Below are 18,628 nucleotides of genomic sequence, written 5' to 3'. Positions count from 1 at the left end.
TCAATAATAGTGTAAAAGAGTAAATTTTTAACACTGATTTTTTTTTCTTCTTTAGTTAAAATGATTTTTCTTTACCTCTTCCTTAAACAACCATTCTTGAATTCCATTTTCAACTAGTTCAGGTCACGTTATATCAAGAAACAGCTGACTGTGCTAGACGAAAGTCCTGGCACCTTCCCAGTCTAGCTGTGCCTACAGTTAAGCTGTTCTAGCACAGCTTTGATATTGGTATTTATCCAACAATGTGGAAAATTGCACAATTATGTCCCACCCACTGAAATAGAATCAAGCAAAACATGCAACCTGGACAATGACAATAATTTGAACAATTTACTTTTCATTTACTTAAGACAACCTGACTGTTAGTAAAGGTAAAAGGAGAAGGAAAACTAAACTCACGAGGAAATGACAGAAATATTCAGCAAGTCAGATAAGAGTTGTGGAGTTACAACAGGTGTTAAAGTTTCAGATCCATGACCTTTAATCTTTCCCTCACCCATCCCTCAGTTGCAATGATATCCTCTCTTGTTGATATACCTTTGATAAATGGCCTCCAGCTTCTAAAGATGCTGTCTTATGAAATGTGTACTTTGATACCTCTGATTTTTTATTGTGTCCTTGGAATCTGAAAAATTGACTTTTTGCAGTTTTTCATTAAATATAAATGCAAAGGTCTAAATTAATTTCCAGCTCCTTTTCCCAAATCTCAAACATTCTGAATAGATGACTTCCTAAGACCGCTGTAAATCTAGCCATCTGTACTTACACCCATCCCAGTTTGAATTCCACTGGGCCTCTTCAGCTCCAGATATGATTACAGATTTTGCCCAAGACCTATAGTTACAATGACTGTCCTTGATGTTAAAGTAGGAGGTAAGATTTGCCTGTGTGGCACTGAGAGTGATGAGAACTGGAGTCAGTGATGATTAGAGAGTTGGAGGGGAAAAATATCTCAGGTATACAGTGGTGCTAGAAAGGTTGTGAAGCCTATCGAATTTTCTCTATATCTGCATAAATATGACCTAAAATGTGATCAATCTTCACATGTCCCAAAAACTAGATAAAGAGAACCCAATTAAATAAATAACATAAAAACATTATACTTGTTCATTTCAATTGAGAAAAATGATCCAATATTAAATGTATTTGTTGGAAGAAGTATGTGAACGTTTGCTTTTGGTAACTGCTGTGACCCCTGTGTACAGCAATAACTTCAACCAAACGATTCCGGTAACAGTTGGTAAGTCCTACACATGGGCTTGGAAGAATTTTAGGCCATTCCTCCTTTAATAACTGCTTCATGTCTGGGATATTGGTGGGCTTCCTTGCATGAACTACTTGCTTCAGTTTCTTCCATAACATAGGATTAAGGTCAGGACTTTGCCATTCCAAAACATGAATTTTCTTTTTTTTAAACCACTCTGTTGTTGATTTACTCTTGTCTTTTGGATGTCTTGTTATGGTATCCAATTTCTATTAAGCTTCAGGCTACTGACTGCTACCCTGACATTCTCCTGTAAAATGGTTTGATACAATTTTGAATTTATTGTTCTCTCAATGATTGCAAGCCGTCCAGACCCTGCGGCAGCAAAGCAGCCCAAACCATCTTGCTCCTTCCACCATGTTTCACGGTTGTGATAAAGTTTTGGTATTGGTGCAATGCCCTTTTCCCTCCAAACATAGCAATGTGTGTTTCTGCCAAAAAGATCAAATTTTATCTCATCTGTTTACAGAACTTTGCCCCAGAAGTGTTGCAGAACATCCAGGTGGTGTTTTATAAATTTGAGACATGCAGCATGGTTTTCTTTGGAGGGCAGTCACTTCCTCTGTGGTGTCTTCCATGAACATCATTCTTGTTCAAAGCTTTTCTTATAGTGGACACATAAACAGAGACTTTAGCAAGTTCTAGAGATTTCTGCAGGTCTTTTGCTGTTACTCTTGGGTTCTTTTTCTCCTCCTTCAGCATTGAACATTGTGCCCTTGGTGTGATATTTGCATGATGCCCACTACCAGGGATGTTTGCAGGTCGCCCACTCCTAGAGGCAAAACAACAGTACTGAGTTTCCTCCATTTGTAGACAATTGCTCTTCCAGCTTAATGCATCTCTACAATTCATCTAAGTTTCTCTGAAAGTTGTTTTGATCGAGGCATGGTGCACATAAAACAGAGCTTTCTTGGGAAGAGCAGGCTCTGTCAGTAACCTGACTTTGTGTCTTTTTTTATAGGGCAGGGCACCTCTACAACCCACACCTCTAATCTCATTGATTGGAACACCTGACTCCAAATAGCTTTTGTAGAAAGCATTACCCCAGAGGTTCACATACTTTTTTCCAACAAACATGTCATATTGCATTATTTTTTCTCAGTAAGTAAGTGAACAAGTATAATGATACTGTGTTATAGACAATAGGGGCAGGAGTAGGCCATTCGGCTCTTCGAGCCAGCACTGCCATTCAATGTGATTATGGCTGATCATCCACAATCAGTTCCACGTTACTGCCTTCTCCCCATATCCCTTGACTCTGCTAACTTTAAGAGCTCTATCTATTTCTTGAAAGCATCCAGAGAATTGGCCTCCACTGCCTTCTGAGGCAGAGCGTTCCATAGATCCACAACTCTCTGGGTGAAGAAGTTTTTCCTGAACTCCGTTCTAAATGGCCTACCCCTTATTCTTAAACTGTGGCCTCTGGTTCTGGACTCCCCCAACATCGGGAACATGTTTCCTGCCTCTAGCGTGTCCAATCCCTTAATAATCTTATATGTTTCAATATTTTGACTTTATATGTACTATTATCTAGTTTTAGGATTTATGTGAAGATCCGATCACATTTTAGGTCATATTTATGCAGAAATAGAGAAATTCTACAGGGTTCACAAACTTTCTAGCACCACTGTGTAAAGAAACCTTATTGCCAACCTCAGTTAGTGATAAACACACTGGTAATTTTTAACTGAGCTACAGGATTTCCTGCCACCTGAAGCCATGTGTGAAACATAGCAAGGGATCCTTGAAAAGTTGATAAGAAGTACTTAGTTTTATTATCACTGACATATGTAGTGAAATTTGTTGTTTTGTACCAGCAGTACAGTGTACAGTATTAAAAATATAGTTTCAATAAGAGATATAAAAAATAAATTATTAGTGCAAAAAGAGAACAAGTACAGTGAGGTAGTGATCATTTATCATTCAGAAGCCTGATGGCGGAGGGAAAGAAGCTGTTCTAAAACACTGTAGAAATCTGGTAGTGTTTGGTGATATACCAAATCTCCTCATACTCCTAATGAATTATAACAGCTGGTATGCCTTTGTATACAGTTGTTTGTACACAGGTCTTGTACACACAGTTAATTTAGCCTGTGAGGGGATAAACTATTATGAAGTCTGTATGCAAATTTTCCATTGAAGCTATATAACTTGGAATGACAAGTAATTTGAATATCACTGCTGGGTTCTGGGCAAATATGGTACATTGGAAAGACTGGGACAGATGTTGGTCAAATTACCAATTAAGGGATACTAAATTGTTCTACCAAATTGCTCCTCAATAAGCTATAGCTAGATCGATCCTGATGAATAGGGTTGAATGGAAACCACCTGTTGCTTAGACATTCTAATTTTCATTGGATTGTCTCCTTCATTGTGTTTATGTCTCTTTCAATGTGCTGATGTGCCCATTAGATTGACATTCCTTACCGCTGGTGAAAGATGTACTTAGTTTTATTCAAAATGTTACTTGCAAAGCCTAAGCACAGTATTCTCAGCACAGTGTGCATTTAGTAAAGCTGTTACCTCACACCACAAGAGACCTGGGTTCAATTCTGACCTCAGGTGCTGTTTCTGTGGAGTTTGCACATTCTCCTTCTGACATATGAGCACTGTTGTAGAAAGACTAACTTCTCAGACAAGCTCTGATTTGCAGTAATGGAAGGAATTTCAAAGTTGTGTAGGTTGCTAGATTTATTTGCCCAGCATTGCTCTTGGCAAGCCTTTCTCTTCTCATTGACCTGGATTGATCCACTAGCTTGATTGAATGAGGAATACGCCATACCATGAGATTACATATTGTGATTGTATATTGCTGCTGCTGGACCACAGAGCCTCATAGATCACCAACTTCGACCATCTGCGTGTGATATGAAACTTTCTATGATGTGTCCTCATAGAAAGATAACATGAAATGTTAGCTCCACCAGGGCTATGCAGTGGTCACTTCTGTGCTAGAATGGATAGATGTCTTGGGTAAATTTGTGAGGATGAGATTAAGTAGGTTTATTACTTGCATTGGTTCACTCCTTATCTGTTGAAGCTTTGTCTAGTTTAGCTAGTTCTGGCAATGGAGTTAGAGTTCCCGACCCAGAGTACTGGGCTTCATCCAAGTGTTACTGATTCATCAGTTGAGTGTGGACATTTGCTAGCATTCAGAAGTAATATGGGGGCATTGTTGTAGAAAGACCAACTTCTCAGACAAGTTCTGATTTGCTGCAATGGAAGGAGTTTCAAAGTTCTTGAACAATGACTGCCTTATTCTAGATGTTGAAGAGTTCCCATGTACTGGTGGTTAAGGAAACCTTGAAAACTTGTCTGTATCAATTGATTTGCAATAACAATAACATTGGCTGCTTTATACAGAATGAATTAAAGCTTTAATTCAATGTCTCCGGACTAAACTGAAAGTGATAAGTTTTTTTCAGCAATCCTAACCATTCCTGTATTATTGAAAGACTTTGTGACATCAGGAATATGCGGCCTGCAGTGTGCATCCATAGTCAAACTAATTTAAATGATTTGATTCAAGTTAGTAATTATAATTAGGCATGCTTTGAATGCCAAGGGGTAGTGGTTAGATTTCTTTGTGTTGATCACTGTCAGATACTTATGAGAGGTGGTATTAATTCATCCCAATTCCCAATTTTAAATATTAGCAATGTTTAGACCAGCTTGTTATCAAACATCCAATACTGGATCGAGAAACAAGATATGGAGGGAAAAGCATTCAGTCCCTATTTCAATTTCTGTATTTCTGAAACTGATCTAGGCTATTGTCATTGTTGCTTTATACTTGATTCTAAGTAGAGGTTCAGACCAACTATTCATGCCTGACTTAAGCAACCTCTTTCCATTTTGATAACTGCCCCACTTCACTCATGCCTTGGTTCTTTTACTGAAATCCTCATCTATCTTTATTCCTTTAAAGTTCAGTATTCCAATTTGGTCCTGGCTGGCTCCCCTTGTTCTACGGTTCATAAGCTCAGAGTAATTCAAAACTCTGCAGGCTGTAATCTAATTGAAACCAGCTCCATTCATCCTTTCGAGGTGCTCTTTATAATCTACTATTTTGTCAAATCTTTGAGAAACTGTTCCGGTATTTCGTGTTATGGTTCACTTTTGTTTGAAAACTACCCTCTGAATCATAGTGGCATGTTAGAAACACTTCATAGTTGAACATTATAGGTTCCTAATTTGGTTGAGTCAGGCCCTCAGCTAAGCAAATAGTTACGTGCATATTCCATTCAATAAGATCATGACTGATTTTAAAGGAATTTCAAGTCTGCACTCCCACCCATTCTGATAAACTTGGTGCTTAACAGGAATCTTACTATCTAATACCTGCTAATACTTACACTAGGCTGCTGTTTATTGACTACAACTCAGCATTTAACTCAGTCATTGCTACAGTTTTGATCAAAAAGCTCCAAAACCTGGGCCTCTGTGCCTCTTTCAGTAACTGGATCCTCGACTTCTTCACCGAAAGACCACAGTGTGTGTGGAATGGAAATAACATCTCCGCCTCGCTGATAATCAACACCACTGCAACTCAAGGATGTGTTCTTAGCCACTGCTCTACTCTCTCTACACCCATGTCTGTGTGGGTAGGCACAGCTCAAATGCCATCTATAAATTTCCTGACAACATAATTATTGTTGGCAGAATTTCAGATGGAGCTGAGAAGGCATACAGGAGTGAGATCGATCAGCTGGTTGAGTGGTGTCACAGGCACAACCTTGCACTCAATGTCTGTAAGACCAAAGAATTGATTGTGGGTTTCAGAAAGAGTAAGATGAGGGATCACACACCAATCCTCATCGAGGGTCAGAAGTGGAAAGGGTGAGCAGTTTCAAGTTCCTGGATATCAACATCTCTGACGATCTATCCCGAGCCTAACATATCGATGCAGTTACAAAGAAGGAATGACAGTGACTATATTTCATTAGGAGTTTTGGTATGTTACCAAAGACACTCATAAATTTCTACAGCTTTTTCCACTGAGACTAGGTGAGAAAAATCTGGTGGACATGGGTTAAGGGTGAAGGGGAAAAAATCTAAGGGGAACATTGGGGGGGGGGGCTTATTCACACAGAGAGTTGTGGGAGTGTGGAATGAGCTGCCAGATGAAGTGGTAAATGCGGGCTCACTTTTAACATTTAAGAAAAACAGGTACATGGATGAGAGGTGTATGGAGGGATATGGGTCCAGGTGCAGGTCAGTGGGACTAGGCAGAAAAATGGTTCGGCACAGCCAAGAAGGGCCAAAGGGCCTGTTTCTGTGCTGTAATGTTCTATGGTTCTATGTACTGTGGAGAGTATTCCAATTGAAACAATGTCTGGTATGGGGGATTAGGGCACCACGGCACAGGATCGAAATAAGCTGGAGAAAGTTGTCAACTTAAGTCACCTCCATCATGGGCACTAGCCTTCCCAGCATCCAGGACGTCATCAAGGAGTGATGCCTCAAACAGGTGGCTTCCATCATTAAAGACTCCATCACCCAGGACATGCCCTTTTCTCATTGCTACAATCAGGAAGGTGGTACAGAAGTGTGAACACACACATTCAATGATTCAGGAATAGCTCCTTCACCTCTGCCATCTGATTTCAGAATGGACATTGAACTCATGAACACTGCCTCACTACTTTTTTCCCCTCTTTTTTCACTACCTATTTAACTTCTTAAAATATTTATGCACTTATTATAATTTAGTTTTATTATTGTGTGTTGCAATGTATTGCCGCATGACAACAAATTTCATAACATATGCTGATGATATTAAACCTGATTTTGATCTCAAAATATTCAAAGACTGCTTTTATTGCCCTTGGAGGACAAGCAATTCAAATACTTGTGATTTTCACCTCCTTGATTTCTATTTTAAGTGACCCCTTATTTTTGGACATGCAGAGATGTAATTTGACAGCTTGTCTGAACAGAGGCATGTAATAGAAAGCAAGATTATTGTAACATATGCATGCAATGTGAGTATTTGTAGGATTGCTTATTCATTTGCCATACACAAGCACTTCAGAAATTGTGAGAGAGAAGGTAGGAATGTATTTTAGAAAGCATCCCTTTATGGGCTGAATATCTGCAAAAAATAAACTACTATATGGATCAGTGATAAAGGTTTCCAAACATTGATTATAAGTGTGTGACATGCAGTAATGTAGTTTGTGCTAGAGGCGTATCTTTGTGATGTTGGTAAAGGCTGATACATAGGGGATGAAGGAAATAACTGATTTAAAAATCCTTAACCAGAATGCTTTACTGCTTAAAGCCATTGAGCAGTAACTATTGGAGGAAAATTTATCGCCACAGGCGGCTGTGGAAGCCAGGTCACTGGGTATATTTAAGGTGGAGGTTGATTGGTTTTTGATTAGTTAAGGCATGAAAGGTTACAGGGAGGAGGCAGGAGAATGGGGTTAAAAGGGAAGTGGATTGGCCATCATGAAATGGTGGAGCAGACTTGATGGGTCAAATGGCCTGATAATGCTCTTACATTTAATGATCTAAACTTGAAGCTGACAGAGCTACAAGGAATGAGAAATGTTTCATTTTGTGTTGCTCTAAATCTGGTAGTCATTTGATAATATAGATGAGTATGTAAATTTCTACTGTTAATTGCAGTCTTGTGTTGCTATTAATGTAATTTAGCCTATTGCCATATAATTTGAAAATTGATTATTATTCTGATGCTTAAGCATCAGCTGAAAATAGATAAATCATTTTGCTGCAGATTTACAAGACTGATGCCTGGGATGTTGGGGTTGTCTGAGAAAGCTTGGTGTACATTCACTAGCATTTAGAAGAAGGAGAAGCAATGCCTTAAACATTCTGAGAGGCTGACAGAGTAAATTCCTAGCAGCTCTTTTCACATATGGATAATGGTTACAAATCAACTCATAGCCTGCTTTGTTTAAAGGCTTCAGATTAATTTTCTTTCTACCAGCATCCCAGGGGAAGGCCTATAATGTTGATAATTCTAAAAGGAGGTAATTGACCTACTGAACTGGTGTGAAACATTATTGATTGCATAGTCAAGCTGAATCATACTACTGAATCAAATCTTATTTACTTTAGTTTTGATTCACTTGTTATTGTTTGCAACTGACAGAGGAAAGCATTGCTTTCATGGGTTTCAGTTTACTGAATATTGATTTATTTCCATGCAGTTTAAAATAAAACATTGGACTGTGGGAATAGTCTAGATTCCAGTTACTACTTTACAAAACCAGTTATAGTACTGCAACAGAACCGTATCTCCAAGAGAATAAACTCAATAAAAACTTGCCTGAAGACAACCAAGGCCAATAGGTATTGATTGGTATTACTGTAAATAGGAGTAGGATTAGGACACAACGTATTGTCCTAAACACATTTAATGTTTTCAATTAGCAATGTGTGTTAGTTAATATTTAGATGGTTTAATGACGACAATGGCAGTTGCAATAGAACAAATATTTGAATCATTTGCCATGCATGTTCTGACATATCAAAACTGATTTTGAAAGCCAAACTTTATTAGTGCAAAGAAACAGTGCACATTAAAGTTTCAATTAAATCACTGTATTCATTAAATTTATTCACCCCCAAAAAGTATTAAAATAATTGAGATCACCACAGTAAATGAACCATTCACAAAATATTACTTGTAGAACTTCCATAAGATTAATAGATTTTTAAAAAAGCATCCATTTTTGAAAATAATTTTTGAGATTCATAGTAAGTATGTATAAAACAAACTGAAGAAACATTCACTGAACTTCCTGGATATTTTGTGCTTTGCAATGAAGTAGCACTGGTTAAATATTTTGTTAGAGCATTTTTAAACAAACACAATTAGTATTAGTCATACTAAAAAGAATCAATGCAACTATTTAAACAAGTCTAATTTTATTGAAACTGCATTGTCTTCATGAAAATATAATAGATTAACCCTTTTGCTATTTAAATAATAGAAGCTGAAAGAACACATTACACCCTTGATTATAAATGGCAGAACATTATATTTTTTGTTAAGGTTTAAGTATGTAAACAAGTGAGAAAAGACTTGCCGGAATACATTTTCATGAAGACAGTGTAGCGTTTTTTTCTGTAAACACTATGTAAACAAGACATTTACAAGTTTCAAATAGCCATGTCAAAATATATTGCAGGACTTTTTAAATTCACTGGCAGAAGAACTTGTTAGTTGATAAAATTTATGTAAGGTAGTGGATTTTTTTTTAAAGTTCCTGTGTTCAGTAGTTATTAACAGGGACTTCTCCCAGACTGTTTCCAGGCTTCATGAACTCCAGCAATTGTTTCTTTCTTCACACATTTAAAATAGCCCTTCAATCCATGTTGTGTTGGTGCCTATGGAAATGAAACCAGTATGTTTCAGGTACTGTAAACAGATACAGCTATTATTCTCTATCACAATATGAAGAACTAGCAGGACAAGGGCATATGTCCCTTGGGCCTATTCAGTAATCAATATCTATTATTGAATCCACTTTCCTGTCCAGATTGTTTTTCCCTCAGTGTGAATGGGAAACATTCAATAAATTGTTTGCTGAAATCAGAATCAAAAACAAAAGTGTTGGAAAAACTCACCCAATGAGGCAGCATCTGTGGAAAGAGAAACCATTTATCGCTTCAGGTCAAACTTTGCTCCTTAATTTTCTGTGTCCAAATTTCTATGAATTTTGTCTTTGAAGGATGATGTGCATCCAATGTGCATTAAGACTTTTTTCTGCACTTTAGTACTGTATGGGAAATCCCTGACTCTGCAATCATTATTATTTCGAGATTTTCCAGACTCTTGCCATTGAAGTTCATGTGGACATTCTCTTCCATTTAAAAATTTACTTTTATGGAGAGATTAGATCACTTAGATCAACTTTCACCCTGCCCTCAAATTTAGTTGGTTCATCTCTGATACTTCCCTCCCCTTTCTGATCACTTTGTCTCCATCGCTAGAGACAGACAGTCTACTAATATCTATTATAAACATACAGACTCTCACAGCTATCTTAACTATTCCTCTTCCCTTGTATAAATGCTATTCCCTTTTCTCAGTTTCTCCATCTCTGCCGGATCTTTTTTCAGAATGAGGTTTTATATTCCAGAAGAGATATCCTCCTTCTTTAAAGAATAAGGGTTCCCTTCCTCCATCATCAATGCTGCCCTCACCTGCATCTCATCCATTTTCCATACATCTGTCCTCAAGGAAACCACCAGGCTCAAGGAAAGCTTCTATCCTTCTGTTATATTACTGAATGGTCCCTTAGTGCAACAAAATGGACTATTGAATCTTAACATTTACCTCGTTACCTGGCCTTCCACTTTATGGTTTATCTGTACTGCACCTTCTCTTTTTGGTGAAATTTATTTTATTTCTGGTCAATACAAACATAACCAAAGCATAATTTTCAATGATGATTTCATAAGACAAAATTAAATAATAAAAAATCTTTACACAGACTGAAGGGGTGAAGGCTAAAGCTACAGCTTATTACGCCTATTCCTCTTACTTATACAAAAACATATTTGGCGACAATCATCACATCAAAACAAAAAAAATTCTTAATCTTTTAACACAAAATCCAATTACAAATATCATTTATTTACATTACTCCCATTCATTTTAAATCATGTAAACTTGTTAAATGTGGTGCATGTTTTTAAATTCTGTTCCATAGATTCACCCCTCTGACTGAAATACAATGATTTTTTACATTTGTTCCTATCCTTTGTTTTTGAAATAAACATGTTCCTCTCAAATCATGTTGGCTTTCTCTCATTTTAAGCAATCTTTGGATACTTTGTGGTAACTGTCCATTTTTTACTTTATACATAATTTGTATTATTTTAAAATCTACAAAATCTCTGAATTTTAAAGTGTTTAGTTGAATAAATAGTGGATTGGTTGGTTCATAATAATTTGTCTTATTTACAATTCTTATGGCTTTCTTTTGGAGTAGAAAAATTGAGTTTGTATTTGTTTTGTATGTATTTCCCCATACCTCTACACAGTAAGTCATATGGGACTTTAAGTGAACAATATAATGTATACAAAGATTCCTCATTTAAGAAATCTTGTGCTTTGTACAGTATTGCAATAGATTTTGACATTTTTGCTTTGACATAATTTATTTGTGGTTTCCAGCTTAATTTACTATTACTTTAATATAACCATATAACAATTATAGCACGGAAACAGGCTATCTCGGCCCTTCTAGTCCGTGCCGAATGAAATTACAACTCCTAAAAGTTTTGTTTCAGACACCTTATCAATTCAACATCATTTATTCTAAGTTTACTATATGAATTTGGTACAGGGTTTCCCAATATTATGAATTTAGTTTTACTGAGATTCAGTGATAATTTATTAGTATCAAACCATTTCTTTATAATTTCTAGTTCTTTCTCTACTGTATCCAAAAGTTGTTTCAGATGTTCCCCACTACAAAATATAGTTGTATTATCAGCAAATAATATACATTTTAATGTCTGAGAAACCATACATGTATCATTTATATACATGAACAGCAATGGACCAAGCACTGAACCTTGTGGAACCCCACATTACCCTCAGAAGTTTTGAATTCAAGTTGTTAAAATGTACATACTGATACCTGTCTTCCAAATAACTACTTAACCAGTCATGTGCCACCCCTCTAATACCATATCTTTCTAATTTTGTTAATAATAGTTTATGGTCAATGGTGTCAAAAGCTTTTTTTAGATCAAGGAATATTCCCACTGTGTATTCATTTCTTTCTATAGCGTTTGATATTTCTTCTACAAAATCTTTCTTTTGCACACTCTGTTATTCTTGTACCACCTCACTGCACTGACATAATGAAATGATCAGTAAGGACGGTACGCGAAGCAAAACTTTTCACTGTGACCATAATAAATCAAGAGGTGTTTTAATTGAAATGTACAGAAATCTTTGGCTTTAACAAGATGGCCATGGAGTTTCCTTTGGCAGGGATGTACAGAATCAGAGGTCCTAATAGTTGGCCATGTACCCAGTAGGTTGTGAATCTTAAGAATTTGCTGGCCAAATTGACTGCTGAACTTCAGTTGTTGAAAATTACAAAGATTGGAAAGCTTTTGGATATTAAGAGAATCCAGCGCTATGGGGATTAGTGTAGGTAAACAGTGCTAAGGTGAATGATCATTCCTTACCTTATTAGATGGTGGGAAAAAAAGGTCTGAATATCTTACTCCAGCTTCTGTGTTCTTAAAATAATCAGAAATGGAGAAGAAAAAACAGAAAGCCCTTTTTCCATGTAAGTATATTAAAGTCTTTTCAAAGATGCTTTCAATGGTGGATTTGCAAATTGTAAGTAACTAATGACTTGTATGTCTGTTGATTTAGAACTTTTATATTACCTTAAAGCCACGATGGAGCCTGGTCATTATCACTGCAAGGAACTCTTGTTTGCTCAAACGTCCATCTCCATCTATATCAAAAATCTTGAAGACTGTATCAAGAACGTTATCTGATAGTTCTTGCCCTGTTGCAACTTTCACAGCTCTCTTGAATTGTCCTAAATTTTATATAAATGAGATTCAGAATCAGGTTTATTATCAACACAAAGTACACTGCAGATGCTGTGGTCAAATCAAGACGTACAAACACGCTGGAGGAACTCAGCAGGTCGGTTGCATCCGTTGAAACGAGCAGTCAACATTTCAGGCGGAGACCCTTTGTCAGGACTAGGTGCCAGGTGAAAAACCAATCAGAGAAAAGATCAAGGGGTGGGGGAGGGGAAGCAGGGAGGAGATAGGCAGGAAAGGTGAAGAAGGAATGTAAGGGGAAAGCACTATAGGTAGTAGAAGAAGGCAGAATCATGAGAGAGGTGATAGGCAGCTGGAAGAGGAGGCAGAGTGAAAGTGGGATGGAGGAAGGGAGAGGGAGGGAATTACCAGAAGTTGGAGAATCTGATGTTCATACCAAGGGACTGGAGACTACCCAGATGGTATATGAGGTGTTGCTCCTCCAACCTGAGTTTGGCCTCGTCATGGCAGTAGAGGAGGATATGTATGGACATATCAGAATGGGAATGTGAAGCAGAATTGAAGTGGGTGGCAACCAGGAGATCCTGTCTGTTGTGGCGGACAGAGCAGAGGTGCTCGACGAAGCGGTCCCCCAATCTGTGTCGGGTCTCACCGATGTAGAGGAGGCCGCACCGGATGCAATAGATGACCCCAACAGACTCTCAAGTGAAATGTTGCCTCACCTGGAAGGATTGTTTGGGGCCCTGGTGGTAAGAGAGGAGATGTAGGGACAGGTGTAGCACTTACGCTTGCAGGGATAAGTGCCAGGTGGGAGCTCTGTGGGGAGGGACGTGTGGACCAGGCAGTCGCAGAGGGAACGATCCCTGCAAAAAGCAGACAGGGATAGAGAGAGAAAGATGTGTTAAGTGGTGGGGTCCTGTTGAAGGTGGCGGAAGATAAAATGCTGGTCCGGGGGCTGGTGGGGTGGTAGGTGAGGACAAGGGAAACACGGTCCCTGTTGTGGTGACCGGAGGATGGGGCGAGGGCTGAAGTGTGGGAAATGGAGGAGATGAGGGTGAGGGCATCATTGATGATGGCAGAAGGGAAATCACAATTCTTAAAGAAAGAGGACATTTGAAATGTTCTGGAATGGAAAGCCTCATCCTGGGAGCAGATGCGGCGGAGACGGAGGAACTGGGAATAGGGAATAGGGAATAGCATTTTTACATTTGGCAGGGTGGGAAGAGGTATAGTTGAGGTAGTTATGAGAGTCAGTGGGTTTATAGAAGATGTCAGTGGACAGTTTGTCTCAAGAGATGGAGACCAAGAGATCGAGAAAGGGGGAGAGAAGTGTCTGAGATGGACCAAGTGAATTTGAGGGCTGGGTGAAAGTTAGAGGTAAAGTCGATGAAATTGAAGAGCTCAGCATGGGATGTAGTTGTCAATGTAGCGAAGGAAAGGTTGGGGAGCAGTACCAGTATAGATTTGGAGCATAGATTTGTTATCACCAGCGCGTGATGTGAAATTTGTTAACTTAGCAGCGGCAGTTCAATGCTATACATAATCTAGCAGTGAGAAAAAAATAATAATAAATAAAATTCAAAAATTTAATAAATGAACAAGTAAATCATTAAATACATTAAAACATGCAAAACAGAAATATTGTATATTTAAAAAAGTGAGGTAGTATGGAAAACATTTGTAAATTAGTAAAAATACTATTACATTTGGCACATGGAAAAAACACTTTTTTCATGCAACAAATACTTATAAAAGCAATTGTAGATTCAAATAGTGTTTATTTTTACCTACTTAAAATATAACGAAGTGGATATATAATGTAATTAGTAGGGTGCGGAGAGGTTTACCAGCATGCTGCCTGGATTAGAAGGCATGTGCTATACAGGAGGTTGGACAAACTTCCCTGGAGCGGTGGAGGCTGAGGGTAGATCTGATAGAGATTAATAACATTATGAGAGGCATAAATAGAGTACTCAGACAAAATATTTTCCCAGGTTTGAAATGTGCAATACCGGAGGGCTTGCATTTAAGGTGAGAGAGGGTAATTTCAAAGGAGATATGAGGGAGAAATTTTTTATTCAGAGTGGTGGGTGTCTGGAGTGCTAGAGGCAGATACATCAGAGACTTTTAAAAGACATTTAGACAAGCACATGAATGTGAGAAAAATGGAAGAATGTGGACATTGTGTAGTTAGAGGAGATTAGTTAAGTTGCCCATTTGATTACTAATTTAATTGAATTGGTACAACATTATAAGCCGAAGGACCTGTTCCTGTACTGTAATGTTCTATTTTCTATTGTATGTTCGATGCATACTATATCTAGTTTGAGTTTTACCAGGATCACTTGACTCCAGACACAATGATAGCCCTAATTTCTGCAAAATATTTTTCCTAATGTGTGGGGAACAGAAGTACTCACATTACCCAGTGTAGGTCCATCAGGCTTTGTTATCTGTAGTGTAATTTCTATCTTTATGTATTCTAGGTCTCCAGATGTAAAGTCAGAAATTAAAAAGTATCTTTGATTATTTTTCTGCTTTGTTCATGGTTTAATTATGCACTACTACTATGAGCTCTGCAATATTTAGAAAATATCCTGTTCACTCCCTCCTAGATTTAAAAGTGAATGATTTGACATTCGTCTTTGAACAAAATCACTATTGTTTGCCCCACTTGAATCTTTTAACACCTCTATTGTTAGTTCACATTCCTTCTGCACTGCTTATAATAATGGCATTTTATCAGCAAATAGGAATACGGTTTTCTACACTATGAGCTGAGTCATAACCATGGATAAGGGTAGGAATAGATGATATGGGAAAGTATTCAATTGTAGGATGGGTAATTATAATGGTATTAGGCAGGAATTTGGGAGTGTAAATTGGGAACAGATGTTTTCAGGTAAATGCACAATGGAAGCTGCTGAGAGACCATGTGCATTGGATTCTGAATAGATTTGTTGTACTAAGACGGGAAGGATGATAGAGTGAAGGAACCATGATTGACAGGAGAGGTGCAACAATTATTCAAAAGAAAGCATGCTTAAAAGTTTATGAAGAAAAAAACATTCAGCACTCTTCAGGTCACAAGTAAGAAGCTTGAAAAGAGATGTAAGAGAGATAGAAGAGGATGCTGTGAAACAGGGACACCTCTTTTTCCCTTATTAGGGAGAGAGAGAGAGAGCCTGTAGTATGTCGAATTACCGGGTGAATGAGTGGTCTTTGGGGTACTACAAGTTTGTGTTTTTATTGACGCTTTGCTGCATGCTTGAGTGCTCAGTGGGGGGCGGGGCGCCCATGCTCTTTTGCTGGTGGGGGAAGGTTTGTTGCCTTGCTGCTTGTGCGTGGGAGGGCGGAGCTGGGGGCGGGCTTTGGGGTTCTAATGTTGAACTGTCATTTATTCTTTGGGACCCTCCTGTTTTCGTGGGTTTGTGAAGAAAATGAATTTCAGAATGTATATTGTATATATTTCTCTGACATTAAACGTGTTTATTGAAATCTATTAAATCCTATTGAGAAGGCCTGGGTGAGTAGGATTAAGGAAATCCTACATTGTACTGTACATGAGAATCAGGAGGATAACTAGGGTGAGGGTAGGATCACTCAGGGAAATACACCTGGGGGCAGAGAAGGTAGGAGAGGTTCTTGATCTATACTTTGCTTCTGATGAATGTGAGGTCAGTACAGAGTAGGTTACTGTACTGGAGCATTAAGGTTAAGAAAGAGCAGCTTCTGAAAAACATTAGGATAGGTAAAGTCCCTGAGGCCACATGAAGGGTGGGTTAGTAAGTTTGCAGATGATATGAAGGCTGGTGCTGTTGTGGATTGTGTAGAACGTTGTAATAGATTACAATGAGATACAGACAGGATGCAGAGCTGGATGGAGAAGTGGCAGATGGAGTTCAATCTGGAAAAGTGTGAAGAATTTGAAAGATTGAGCTTGAAGTAGAAGGTTAATGGCAGCAGTATGGAGGAACTGAGGGATCTTGAAGTTCAAGTCCATGGATTCCCTCAAAATTGCTGTGCAATTTGATAGGGCAGTTAGGCACGTACTGTGTTAGTCTTCATTTGCAGGGGCTCAAGATTGTCAAGGTAGTGTTATATAACCATGTAACAATTACAGCATGGAAACAGGCCATCTCGGCCCTTGTAGTCTGTGCCAAATGTTTACTCTCACCTAGTCCCACCAACCTGCAGTCAGCCCATAACCATTCCTTTCCTGTCCATATACCTGTCCAATTTTTTTTTAAATGACAATATCGAACCTGACTCTACCACTTCTACTAGAAGCTCATTCCACACAGCTACCACTTTCTGAGTAAAGAAGTTCCCCCTCATGTTACCCCTAAACTTTTGCCCCCTAACTCTCAGCTCATGGCCTCTTGTTTGAATCTCCCTCACTCTCAATGGAAAAAGCCTATCCATGTCAACTCTATCTATCTCCCTCATAATTCTAAATACCTCTACCAAGTCCCCCCTCAAACTTATACGTTCCAAAGAATAAAGACCTATTGTAGCTCTATAAAATTCTGATTATGGCACATTTGGAGTATTGTGTTAGTTTTGGTTACCTCATTTATAGAAAGGATGTGGAAGCTTTACAGAGAGTGCAGAGGAAATTTACCAGGATGCTACTTGGATTAGAGAACATATGTCATGAGGAATGGCTGGGCAAGATAGAGGTTTTCTGTCTGGAGAGAAGGAGGATGAGAGGCAACTTGATAAAGTTGTATTTGACTGAGAGGCATTCTTAGAGTGGACAGCAAATGCTTCCCCCCCCCCCCCCCCCCCCCATGGTGGCAATGGCCAATACCATAGGACATGCATTAAAGGCGAGTGAAGGAAGGTGGGGGGAGGGAATGTCAGAGGTAGTTATATTTCACACATGAACTTCCAGGGATGGTGGTAGAGGCTGATCTATTAGGTGCATTTAAGAAATTCTTAGATAGGCAATGGATTTAAGCAAAAAAATGATGGGTTATGGGTTGTGTAGGAGGGAAGAGTTAGTTTGATCGAGGAGTAAGTATACATAAGTTGACATAATATTGTGAGTGTAAAGGACTGTGCTGTACTGTATTGTTCTCGTTCTACATTCTGCATGCATGCATGATGAACAGTTGTAGATGAAAATTAGATCCTTTTGGATGATTTCATTAGCCATATCATCCAGATATACTGCAGATGCCCATCACCCCTATTTTGTCTCCTGCTTTCAATCAGTTTCACATCAAAGGCAACAATTTGGCTATAATACCTCAGAATTACATTTCAGAATTTCAATGGAGAACTTAAAAGTACAAGGAAAATGTCTTTAAATATGCAAACTCTACAAATGTTCATGCAAAACCAAAATACTAATGGACAGAATGTCAGAGCCTCTGGTTGTTACTTGTGCCATTGTCAAGCTGCTGTTGACTGGTTATTTTGGGTAGCTACAGTTAAAAGCAGCCTCATCTAGCACAACTGAATAGATATAATCACATTTGCAGCACAGATTAGACTACATAACGTAAATATTGTGCCCATATAGGGCCACGAGATAAAGAACTATTACATCTGTCCAGATATTCTGTGGTGTGTTCTTTATATCATACAGATGCTTAAATTGTACTGTAGTTGTTATACTGCAGTGATATTGAAAAAAATTAGAAATGCTCAGCCGTTTAAGAATAAATGATGAATTAATATAATGTGAACTTTTAACAATAAGCCATGGAAGGCTGCTGGATCAGACAACATTCCTAGTAGAGTGCTCAGAGGATGTGCAGACCAGCTAGCAGATGTTCTCACTGACATCTTCAACATCTCTTTGAGCAGCACCACCATTCCAACGTGCTTCAA

The 18,628-nt window shown here is 38.3% G+C and overlaps 1 protein-coding gene across 1 annotated transcript in view; it reads right to left on the bottom strand.

Moving 5' to 3' along the window:
* Positions 1-3,179: 3,179 nt before the first annotated feature.
* The window catches only part of micu2 (mitochondrial calcium uptake 2), a 406,323-nt gene continuing 390,874 nt past the window's right edge, over positions 3,180-18,628 (bottom strand). Inside the window, exons 12-13 of the mRNA XM_059964209.1 lie at positions 12,659-12,816; positions 3,180-9,628 (exon numbers count right to left, since the gene is read on the bottom strand). Of these exons, the coding sequence (XP_059820192.1) occupies positions 9,524-9,628; positions 12,659-12,816 (263 nt within the window). The 3' untranslated portion in view covers positions 3,180-9,523. The remainder of the gene's footprint in view (positions 9,629-12,658; positions 12,817-18,628) is intronic.

Source organism: Hypanus sabinus, chromosome 3 (assembly GCF_030144855.1).
Source record: "Hypanus sabinus isolate sHypSab1 chromosome 3, sHypSab1.hap1, whole genome shotgun sequence".
NCBI classification, from domain to species: domain Eukaryota; kingdom Metazoa; phylum Chordata; class Chondrichthyes; order Myliobatiformes; family Dasyatidae; genus Hypanus; species Hypanus sabinus.
Note: the sequence above shows the minus strand (reverse complement) of the source record. Positions and strands in the feature narration are given on the sequence as shown.